Source organism: Carassius carassius, chromosome 18 (assembly GCF_963082965.1).
Source record: "Carassius carassius chromosome 18, fCarCar2.1, whole genome shotgun sequence".
Lineage (NCBI taxonomy): Eukaryota > Metazoa > Chordata > Actinopteri > Cypriniformes > Cyprinidae > Carassius > Carassius carassius.
This window is the reverse complement of record NC_081772.1, coordinates 16,283,811-16,296,428: the sequence shown is the minus strand read 5'-3', so window position 1 is coordinate 16,296,428 and position 12,618 is coordinate 16,283,811. Positions and strand designations below refer to the sequence as shown.

General features: G+C 33.2%; 1 protein-coding gene across 7 annotated transcripts; it reads left to right on the top strand.

Annotated features, from left to right (window-relative positions):
• The first annotated feature begins 883 nt into the window (after window positions 1-883).
• On the top strand, window positions 884-9,728 carry LOC132091895 (neuromedin-U-like). Of its 7 annotated transcripts, XM_059497974.1 has the most exons (10): window positions 884-1,058; window positions 3,069-3,124; window positions 3,505-3,552; window positions 4,557-4,616; window positions 4,946-4,975; window positions 5,249-5,299; window positions 6,485-6,559; window positions 8,427-8,480; window positions 9,059-9,118; window positions 9,389-9,728. In XM_059497974.1, exons 1-9 carry the CDS (start codon window positions 944-946, stop codon window positions 9,092-9,094), a joined length of 525 nt encoding a protein of 174 aa, XP_059353957.1. In that variant the 5' UTR covers window positions 884-943; the 3' UTR covers window positions 9,095-9,118; window positions 9,389-9,728. The 7 variants fall into 7 exon arrangements, with proteins under 7 accessions (XP_059353957.1, XP_059353958.1, XP_059353959.1 ...); XM_059497975.1 differs by lacking the exon at window positions 3,505-3,552; XM_059497976.1 differs by lacking the exon at window positions 5,249-5,299.
• The last annotated feature ends 2,890 nt before the right edge of the window (window positions 9,729-12,618 follow it).

The following is a 12,618-nucleotide window of genomic DNA, read 5'->3' as shown; positions in this document are numbered from 1 at the left end:
AGGGATATTTGCAAAAAAAAAAAAGGTCCAAAGAACATGATTTATTAATGTAAAGTTTTGTCCTCTCTCGGGCATCTCTTTAGTGATCCATTTTAAATGACAAACAATAGTATAAGGTTCCCTGTTTGAACACCAGGAGTTAGTAAGCATGGATTCCCAGGGGAATACATTTGAAAGAAATATTTAAAAAATTCATTTTCTGAAAATTGTGTGGCATAATGGGCTCTAAATCAAGTTTATATCCCTTGTGGTTTAGTAGATATTCCAGAGATATGCAAAATCCAGAGGAAAATGGATCGAAAGTATAATTACTGGCATGTGAGTCCAGTTCTTTCCAGGAATGATAAATGCCTTTTATTATTTTGTACTAGATAAATATGTGTGAATGAACATCTTAGTCTGACTCACTTAGAGGATTTACATTTACATTTATTTATCCTCTTTGGTTTGCTCAAAAAAGACGGTTAAAGAAACCAGAAAAATCTTATTTTGCTTTGAACTATCGTATTTATCTTGTAATGTCTGTTGTCAACCAGAGGTATTACCGTATGCATATTTAAAAATATTGATAAAATATTTAAAATATTAAAATATAAAACCTATAAATATTCATATCTCAGCAAAGGTTTTGTCACAAGTATTCTTTAAAAGCATGTATTTTACAGTAAAACAATCCTGTTTGTAAAAAATGTCTGGCTGAAGATGACAGATTTTAGTTTTATTACTCATAGCTTTGACCATATGTGGAAGTTGTCCACTCATTTCACATCATCATTTGTGTTACTCACGTGCCGGGGCTGATACAACGTGATGTACGTCGCAGGTCAATTAACGAAGAGGGTGTGTGACTGCGAGAGTTCATAATGTTAGACTGTAAGTCACACTGAGAAAGCAAAGCACCAGTCGAAGCTGCGCGAACTGACGGACTGACGCGCACGAGAGCATGAGGAGCAGCAGTCAGTGTGAACGCGGAGCAGCTCAGCGCGCGATGAGCCGAGCGCACAACTCAGCCCTGATGCTCGGGGTGCTCCTCATCTCCTGCATACCCATCACCACAAGTAAGTCATGCATACATCTCTCCTTTTACTCGAGTAATGTCACAGGAACTTAGCTGAAGTTTGGTGGCCTATTACTTACTCTCTAATGAGAAATCTGATTATTATTCTTTTTTATGTATTTGTTCTAAACGGCAACATAATGATAATAAAAAATAAATAATAATATAAATAAAATATTTAAAATCAAGTTTATCTGTTAAAATGCTGTTTTTGTTTTATGTATATATATTTTATTCTTTTTTCTCACATATATTACTCACAAATATAAAATGTGAACAATATATAAAAATTTAGTAGAAATTAGTCTTTATTGTGACAAATTAAATGGATGGAATACATAAATACTGAAACGTTAAAAACAAACAAACAAACAAAAAACAACTGTTGCTCTCCACCACTGCAACTTCTGCCTTTACGTTGTCTTAGACTGACAACAGTATTTACACAATAAAATTTACTTAATATATCACTGAGTACTGAATTCCCACATTGCATAAAAAACTTAAGCTTGTAACATGCAATATATGATATGCATATATTTCATGTTTGAAAATAATTGTGATCTTTATTGAAGGCTTAGATTTCTTGCCTGTGGTTCAAAATGTGCTGCAATAGTGTGTCAGTATATAATAAGCACGTCATTGTGATGCATTAACTAAGAGCTACTGTACAGGGCAGTGAATTCTGTCATAGTGCCTTGTTATAGGCTGAACTAATTAGTACAATGAAAACTGTGGGATGTTTTCCCATAAACCTGCGTAATCAGTCTAGGGTAAAGAGTGTTATGCATATGATTCCTTTTGTGAATTATAATCATATAAACACCACAAGGATTAAAATGATCATCTGCTTGATCATCTGCAATATTGCAAAAAAGAATTCACTCAATACACCTAGAGCTATATTACCAAATTAGATTCAGTCACGTAACTTCTAATTATGATGTCACTGAGAAAAAAAAAGTATTATTGTACAGCGGAGACAATTTTGACAGCAGTGATGTCACAATAATTTGAATAATATAATGACAGTGTAAGAAATGGCAGAAGTTTTTGGCATGTATAAATGCCAAGAGTTAAATGCCATTTATTAATATACAGAATTATACTATAATGACTGATTGTAGAATGTCATAAGAGACCCAGGGGGACATGAAGAGACAAGTTTACAATAACATCAGATTAGACTGTTTTTTTTCATTTTAGAGTAGTGACTTTAGTAATGGTTTATTTTTATTTTTATTTTTTTTGACAAGTTGTTTTGTGGTTGTTTTTGACTAGTGATCTCACTTATTCTAGGTCTTAAATGTGTCCCACAAATCATTCACAGAAAACACCTTTTTGACAATAATGGTTCAAAAAGGAAAGCCTGATTGAGAGACCCATATACACTCTCAGAAAAAAAGGCACAAAAGCTGTCACTGAGGTGGTACCTTTTCAAAAGGTACACTTTTGTAGCTTTTAGATACTAATATGTATCTTTAAGGTACCAATATTGCCTTTTAAAAAGGTACAGCCCCAGTGGCAACCTTTGAACCTTTTTTTCTGAGAGTGTTGATCTATAAACAAACTCAGTTAAATTGGATCTTATTCCTTTGAGGGAAGAGGTAAAAATCACCAAAACATGAAAATTGATATGCAGGGGTAATTAATTTCATACCTGTACAGCTTATCCTCACAAGGATAACAGCTGTTAAGGCTTCTAGATTGATTTCACTGGCAGTTTTGTGATGCAGTTGCAAAGAAACCTCATGACAATGAAAACAGCTTTAGAAATGATACAGAAGTCATAATAAGATTTGATAGTTACCAAATAATTATGACCAGTGGAGACTTTGTAATTATTAAAAGTGCCTAAAACTAGAGAATGCTTGTAGACAAAATACCTTGATTTAATTGTTTATCTTGATCATATCCCATGCAAAATTCATGTTATTAAACTTAATTGTACTTGTAACACTAAATATTATTAATGGAATTTATGTAATAATGATTTCTGCATGAATTGCAGGTGCTCCAGTGCTCTTGAATCCATCTTCAATAGAGCATGAGCAGTTACTAACCCAGGTGTGTATGATTTACTGTCAATAAATGTACTTATGCGTTCTTTCATTTTAACCATATTAACTCCCAACATTCATTAATATACACATTTCCTCAGAGACAAAAGTTAATTTTAAATGAATCATCCCATAATGCCTTTTAACTTCACCCTCTAAGGTGATGATTACTTCTTTGTTTACGTATGCTAACTGCTAAACCCGGCGATCTAGAGGCTGGGATATGAAACCATAGTTTAATGCATGTTTATGGCCATGGGCTTAAATGAACAAAGCAACATGTAAATGATATGTGATGCATTTTGAGTTTGCACTTTGTATTTGTTCTTTGAATCTTCATTTATATAAGCCCCAAAATTACAACTGCATTTCTGTCTTTTGATGTAGATAACTGATTTGTGCTCATTCTACCTCTCTGCAGACTCTTCCTTTAGAGTGAGTAATGCAGAATCGTTGCCATTTGCAATACAGATACTAAATTATGTGTGTTTTTGAGAAAGCAAACTGAGAGTGAATTATGGTACATAACTCTTGTGCTAACAGTCACTTAACTGTGCTGTGAATCCCAGATAAACAGTGAATTATGCTCTTAAATGTTTCTATAGGAATTCCTTTAAAATAAATGAACACTGTTAGCAATTTCAGTACAATGCACCTGACTCATTCGGCTCAGCCGCAAATGTTTAACACTTATATTGTGTTCTGGACATTTTGACATGGAGGTGATTACCTTTTTCCGAAGATTTTAGTTAAGTCAATCTTTGTGTCAACTTGTTTTCTTTCAGTTGGAACAGGTTTTGTATTTCTCTTTGGAATTGATCTGAAGTGAACATTGCCAAAATTATCCAAGCCAAGTTACCTTTATTTTTAAAGTGCTGTATATAACAGAATCAGTGATGAACCTCACCAAATAAGACAAATTCTGCTGTAAAGCAGCTGTTGCAAGAAAATATTGACTTCATTCAGTTACAGTCAGTTTAGTTCAATTATTAAAGTTCAATATTCATAAAACAAGTTACGTTTGGCAATAAAAAGAGCAAATGAAGACTGTAGTGTTGTTCAGCTCAAGTGAGTTCCATGTTGATTCATTTCAGTTCAATAACAGTGTTTATGTTGCAAAATTAGTTTATTATAAAATTATTTTGTTAATCATATACTGTATGAAGCTATTAAGCAGTGCTACAGAAAAGCTGATCCACAAATAATGTTTTTTTTTCACTCAAAAACTGAGGTGCATACACTCAGATCAATGAGGCCTACAGCTAATCAGTTCCAAGAAGATATACAAAACCTGTGCTAATTGAAAGAATACAACTTGGCAAAATTAGGTAATAATATAGGATAATGACAGGTTTACAAGCATAAAAAAAGACACTGAATTAGGATTTTAAGACTTAAACTGTCCTTAATCCATTTATGTTTCTTTTAACCTTTGCCAGACATCTGATGTCCTGGAGGACCTGTGTTTCCGAATGCTGGGATCACTGCAAAAATCGAAGGTGAATATTATTCATGCTCACATGCAATAAGCATGTGCAAAAGATTTACCAAACATTCTACACATCACCGCCAACCTTTACATATTTGTTTATTAAATAGTTGTGGTAATTTGATTGTGCTTTGAGTTAAGAGTCAGTGTGTAACAGCCTCAACTAATTTCACCATGTTTCAATCCATTCCACAGACCCCCCAAATCACAGCATAAAATATGAAAAACAAAATAAAAAATAATAATTTTGTCTGGGTGAACTTATCAGTGTATTAATGTATAGAATAACGAAAAGACAATTTGCTTCGATGCTTTATCTATTGTTTTTTGTACATGCAGGAGATCACAGCTCGAGAGACCAGAAAAAGAGTGAGTATGAGACATTAGCAGTCTTAATTTGAGGTTGTGTCTTCAAGCACATTCAGTGCAATGACAATTCAAAGACATCATAACATCAGCATCCTTTTATCTTTGTCTATTCATATATGTTCTATTCATGTAATTGTTTTTGTATATGGATCTTTTTATGGATTATGGTTATTATGTTTTTTCATGTTTTTGTCTGTATTTATTTGTGGTGTTTGTGTAACTTCTGTTTGTGTGTTTGGTTTTGCATTTGTGTGTCTGTACATGTGTGTGTAGTTTTTATTTCATTACACTAAACCGAATGGTGCAGGATTGTCAGATGGGACGGTAGGTTTCCTCACGGGTTGTTTAGTGTCTGTTGCTTTTAACACTGTTGCTACGCTGCACTGTCTCCAATAACACACTCAACTGTGTATTGTAATTAGGGATATAAAACTCTTAAATACTCATTAAATAAAGTGAAGGAGGTAAATGAAATAAACTGTATTTTAGGCCACTGCACAGTTCGCTTCTGGGCCAAAGTTATGGAAAATCAAAATGCAATATACAGTATAGCCACATTCCCAGGAAACTGGTTATATTAAGGGATAATGCAAAAAATAAACTTTACTTGAAATTATTATATTTTTATTGTCTCATTTTACTTGAAAACATTAGCTTAATGTTTCCACTAAGTCTAATCATTCGGAGATCAAGTGTAGCTTGAGGAATAAATAGCAGACCACTCAATGATTCTTTAGTATTTAGATGATTTTTTTGATAATTATTATCATTCTACTACATAAAACTATTTACTCTTTAGTTCCCATTGCATGCATGTAACCTCTGATATCCTATGATTCCTCCTTGACTGCATCCACACTTATGAAAAAGAAGATAATTAAACTGATATTGTGCATTACTTTTTTTCCTAAAAATATTTAAAAGATGAAAAGATTTTTCCTTGAAATATTTGATTTTGTTTTTTTTATCAACATTTTGGGCAAATTTGGGAATTTGGGCAGTGACTCAAACCACAAGAGAAGCTAAATTAATCTTAAAGTAAATTTGTCCATATTTAATTATTTTGTGTTGATGCCGTCAGAGAAACTTTTCAGTGTCTTCTCCTTCCAAACTATCCATTCCTTGCATATTCACCACATTTCATCTTTAAACTTGTATCATACGGACATTTCTTAATTAATTTTACAGTTTAAAATATTTTTATACCAGGTTTGTGATACATTTTAAATATGCAGTCAAATGTACTGCATATTTGTAACATCCCACCGCATACTGTATGTTGCCATGTGCTCTGGCATGGCCTGCATGTGATTGCGTTATACTGAGCATCAATGCACTGTGTGTGCAAAATGAACACTGAGTCGCACTGAGGACAGATAAGTGTGAGGAAAAGTACTAAATGAATCCTCTCTGCGACCCCTGGCCAATCCCCAGGAACAGATGTTCATGGTTTTCATATCTCTCCATGTCTGTCTTCATGATATCTCTCTATATATGTGTATGTGTCAGTCTACTGTGTTGCACCCTCTTCTGGAGCTCATACCCCATCTTGCCAGAAGAAGAAGCAGGAGAATGAAATTAAATGTATGTATCATGCATGCTTACCTTCATTAGCACTGTGAGTATGACACGCTGCAAAAGCAATTTAGTTTAGGTAAGTGCCAAGAAAATAAATACTGTAAGGACAGTACTGGAGGATTTATATTCAGAAGTAATTTTAGGACATTTAGCTGTACTAAACATAAGAAATAATTCATCTTTTGTCCCCTAATTCTCTTAATGATTAGTGCATACATTTTTGAATTAGAATTATACTCATGATATTTAATGAGTCTTCCCTCGTCTTGGTTTTAAATAGAGTCCAGTACTGTTAAATATTAAAGCAACTGTATGTAGTTTTGTGTATTTAAAACTTATATTTCAAGGGAAAAAACAAAACCTTACAGTTGCTGTGGTAATTGCATAAATAGTTGATAAAAACACAGAATAACTTTAGACAGGTTTTTAATGGAGAGTGACTGAAGTGTCTCTCTGCTGCTTGATGAAATGCCATATGCGGTTTGATAATATCTAATCATGACTTAGCTCTGGGGCTTCTTTTCTGACCATCAGTAATTGTTGATTTAATTAAGTGTTAAGTGTTAATTATTAAAGTACTAAGTGTTAATTATTATTAAAAGAGACAGTGTGTGTATGTGTTTATACACCACATACTGGACAGCCTATCTTCCTCTCTCTATCTTTCTCTGGTTGATGCTGGAAATATTGATATTAACGTACGAGTCTTTTTCACAAATTAATTATTCATTGTTTCATTTTTGAATTACATACGGTACCATTCAAAAGTTTGAAGTCGATAAGACTTTGTATGTGTATGTGTACGTGTGTGTTTGAAAGAAGTCTCTTATTCCCATCAAGGCTTCAATTATTTGATCAAAAATAAATTGCAATTAAAATTTTAAAATGTAATTTATTTCTATGGTGACAAAGCTGAATTTTCAGCTTCATTACTCCAGTCTTCAGTCCCACATGATTCTTCAAAAATCATTAAAATATGCCAATCTGCTGCTCAAGAAACATTTCTTACTATTATGAGTCAGTGTTAAAAAAAATGTGTGCTGTTTAATATTTTTATGAAAGCCATAATACATTTCATTTTAGTATTTTTGGATGGATAGAAAGTAAAAAAGAAAAAAAAAACATTTTAAAATAAATCTTTTGTAAAATGTCTTTAGTGTCACTTTTGATAATTTTAATGAAGAATAAAATTACAAAATATATCACTTCCCCAAAATTTTTTATTAATAATAAAATATATATATATATATACAGTTGTATACAATACTATCATTTTTATTTATTTGTACTGTATATATAATATATTAATGTACACAGTATATATTTCATATACATTGAATTTACTACATCTAGATTAAATGTAATATTTATTTCTGAATATAACATTCCTAATGCAATACTATTTTTTAATATTTATCTTTTACTTTTTTCATTGTATTTAAAGTATTCATTTCTGTATTATGTAACCCATGCTTGTGCACATACATGGCTGCACGAGGCTGACATGTGCATGCATGAGTTTGAGTTCATCTAATTTTATGTGGAGGATGTGAAATGGCTCAACCTTAGATTAACTGCTCCTGTCCATTTGAGAGGTAATTGTACGCTAAAAGTGTTATTGTGCTATAAGGGTAAAAGACAAAACTGCACAAGAGTAAATGATGACTGCCTCACTCTCACACGGGAAATGGTCCTGATGGATTTTGTTGGGTAGATAAAGCTTTTTAACCCCTAACAACACTGCCGTCATCAAAGCTTTGATTCATCTGAAGAACTCTGATGATTGAGTTAGTCAAAGTTGTGTACAAAAGCAACATCAAAAAGTGTGGTGTGATCTTTGGAGCACATCTAGAACAATTCCTTCTGTGCACAGGATGACCTTCAAGGGCCTGGACGGATCCAGAGCAGGGGGTTCTTCCTTTATCGGGTAGGGTTTTATATATTATATATATTTGTGAGTTTTATTTATTGTTCAGCCCAACAAGGAATGCAATTATCTTCTTTACATCGCTCTGCTACTGTATGAAAAAAATAAAAAATCTGATTAGTGGTCAGCCAATATGTATTTTACAAAAGTGTGAAATTATTACATTTGGTTCCCTCCGATCCTACATTATTTAGATTCTAAATTGTTCTGTTCATTTTAATTTTAGTTAGTTTGTTAATATTAGTGTGTTTTAGTAATATAATTGTTTTTATTTCTATGTAGCTTTAATTTATTATTATTTCAGCTTAATGTTTTTTTTATACTTTACTATTTCAGTTACATATTTGGCAAAGCAACATTTCTTATTTTTCTTTTTTTTTACTTAATGTTGTATATATTTATTTTCACCTTTATTTTAATTATGAGTTAAAATAATTATTCATAGTTTTAGTTTGTTAAAAACAAGACTGTGACATACAGATTTATTTCACATTTTAAATATACTATTTTATCTTGTTGCTTGAACAAAAACAACAAAACACTTCTCAGTAAATATTTTTCTTTGTTCTTTTCTGTAGCCACGAAATGGAAGAAGATCTGATGAGTATGTGTAAAACAACTAAGAAATGAAAAACCAGGTATTTCAATTTTTACAAATTAGAAAAATATATTAAAGCTTCTTTTTCAATGCGTTTCCTACATGTGCACCGGGTTTTGAGTCACATTAATCTCACAGGACTAAAATACAGAAAAACGAATACACAAACTCATATACATTTTCATATAGGCCTACAACAGGGTATTTGTGTTTAATGGCATTAGAGCATTAATAAGTGAACTTAAACCTGCAAAAACATTTTTATCTATACTAGTGTATCTGTTAATGTCTTAAAAACACACATTTTCAGCCGCACCAGACCCCATCGCGCAGGTGTGCTGATCCAGAGCCAGTCAACCTTGAAACGTCACGTCACTCGTTCCAGAAAACACCCTCTATTGAATTTTGATGTTGAATGTACAGACAGAATCCAAATGAAAGTCTTTTATCTGTTAACCATTTCTGTTTGTGTAACTGTGCCGTGTCTTTGGAATTAAAAGCATTCTAAAATATTTCTTCATTGTGGCAGTGTGATTTTGACCAAACTCACTGTATGTGTTTTACTGTACAGTAGCCTATATCTACCTTATTGGATTGTTACCAAAGAACAAAGAAATAAAACCTTTTTTCTCTCCATTTATTGATTGAAAGCACTAGTGTGACTCTGGTTCATTCTCTCTTTTCTCTAGATGAGTGTGTGTTTTGGTTATCCTGCTATCTACAATGATTAGTCAAAAAGCATTAATCAGCCTTCACTTCCGATCACTGTTATTTAATTGGATTTGTACATCTAAACAGCATGTTTCATGCACTGCATCCTTTCTGATAAACATCTCTTTTCAGTTCTTTATCAGTTTATTAGAATCTTGCTTATGGTCTATTGTTCTCATAAATACATATAATGTATTTATTAAGCTGTTGTCATACTGTGAGGATGAACTGGGGCCTGAAATAACGAAGTAGGTTACGTCATGGATCGTGACTGCATTTCATTTAAGAGACTTGTGACACAAAGTAAGAGTGGGAAGATGAGGAAGATCCCTTCACCGGTTCTAGACAGACATACCTAGAGGGTACGATTCAAAACACATTAGTCCTGTAGTGGGTGTTTTGTAGGGGGCTGGGTGTGAAAAAGGTTTGGGGTTGTGAAAAAATGTCGATCGCAATCAGTCTGAGGGTATGAGAGGAGTACTTAAATGAAACACACACTGGACCTGTTCAAGCTTATTTTGTTATTTTGGGTTAGAAACACAAACATTGCTAGTTAGGTGTCAATTGAAGTGACCAGTGAGGAACTGAGATTACTTTCTGACACTTGTATTCCCTTGAAGAAGATACATTATAATAGAAGAATAAACCTAATTTACAAATACCAAAAGAACTCACTTGAAATTCCTGACTGCAGTTTCATTTCTGTTTTCTAAAAAATTATGTCAACTATAAAATAACCAGTGAATGTCAATTATTATTATTTTTTAAAAGTGTGCTAAAGTGTATCTTATTCCACAAGGGAATAAAAAATCATTAAAAAAAAGGAAAGAGAATTTCTTAGTAAATGTACAAGCCACACTCTCGGAAAAAAAGGTACAAAAGCTGTCACTGGGGAATTGCCTTACACCTTTGTACCTCATTAGGATTGGACTAAAGGATGCATATTTGTACCTTTAAAGTACACATTATTCCCTTAAGTGTATACATTAGTTTCTAAATGTAATGCGAAGATATATAGAAATGGAGTCAAAAAATATGAATTTAATATGATAATAGCACCACCGTGTGGTTATTTTCCTACTGCATTATAGACCCCTTATTGCTGGAGGCAAAAAGAGGCGCATACGCAATGTTGACAAGCGTAAGCTAGCACGTTTTAGGAGGGATTTATTAAACATGGATGCAGAAGAAGGTTAGGAACTGTACGAATATGTACAGTCCCTGACTCTGCGGGACCGTGACAGCTTTTTTTATTTATTTTTTATTAACTCTCGCGGATGGAAGCAGGCTACCTGACCCGTATGCCATATACGGCCATATGAATTACTTTTGGGTGGTTTGGGGAATTTTGTCAAGGCTTATTTTCTAATGTAACCTATCGCTGGGCTAACTATGATTAGCAATGTGTATTATTTTAAGAGACCATTCAAAGGATGGCACACACATCTATCGCTGTATGTTTGTTTAACATTTAAACTAGCTAGTGCGCTGAAGGTTGGCGACTTTTCACCTGTAAAACAGAAACTTGCTAATTTACTAGATAAAACAACACACCAGTTCATATGCATAGATTATTTTACGTGATATAAAGTGTGCACTGCAAACACGAGCATTATTTATGATCATCTCCATCCAGTCTGTACGCCGTATTGCATTCAACCACAATTGTCTTCTTGATTTCTGTGAAGGAATGTCTGTCGGGATCCGGTAAAACTTTAGTTTTGAAACAAAAGTGCTGTTCCTTCTATTCTGCCAGCCAAAAACCCAACAAGACGACATTTTAAAGTCAAAACCTCAAACTTTTAGCGCACCTGCTATGAGTTCTGCCCATAGACTGTATCTGCCTTATGTTTTGCCTCCAGCTAGAGCGGTGACGTCACAGTGACGTAGGCGATTAAGGGGTCTAAAGCTTTACTCCACTTGGTGTCACACGATCTCCACTCATAATATTAACAGCACCTGGCAAACAGTCTTGTTGTTTTTTACTATAGAAATGTAATTACAATTTCGTATATATTCTTCGTCATGAAAATATGGTCAGAATTATTGGCACCCTTGGTAAACATGATCAAAGCAGGCTGTGAAAATAAATCTGCATTGTTAATCATTTTGATCTTTTATTTAAAAAAATCATATAAATTTAACCTTTCATTGGAGAATGAGAATTTAAAATAGGAGGGGGGGGGTATCATTATGACATAAATGTTTTTCTCTAATACACATTGGAAACAATTAATGGTACCCTTTTATGCAATGCTTTTTGAAACCTCCATTTGGTATAATAACAGCTCTGAGTTTTCTTGAGTTTTGATGAGTTTAGAGAACACCTGATAAGAGATCTTCATTCAAGATGTCCAGGACCTCCAGCAGAAATATAGGCCCACAACATGAAAAAAACCGCAGTATATTTTATTGTACACATGGGGTACTTTTTATCCCTGTGTGCACCAAACCCATCTTTAGTGTTTGTTGCTAAAAAGCTCATTTTTTAGTTACATCTGACCATAGCCAAGCCAGTCTCATTTTAAGTTCCAGTCGTGTCTGACAACTGAATATGCTGGGGATTGTTTTTGGATGAGAGCATTTTCTTTTGATGAAAAACATTTATGTCATAATGATACCCCCCCATTTTATAGTCTTATTCTTCAATTAAAGGTTAGATTTATGTGATTTAAAAAAAATAAAAGATCAAAAATATTAAGTGCAGATTTATTTTCACAGCCTTCTTTGATCATACTTACCAAGGGTGCCAATAATTCTGACCACGACTGTAACAGTGGGCAAAACTCGAGTTGTCATTAGGCTATAAGCTAATAGTTGTAGGTTCTA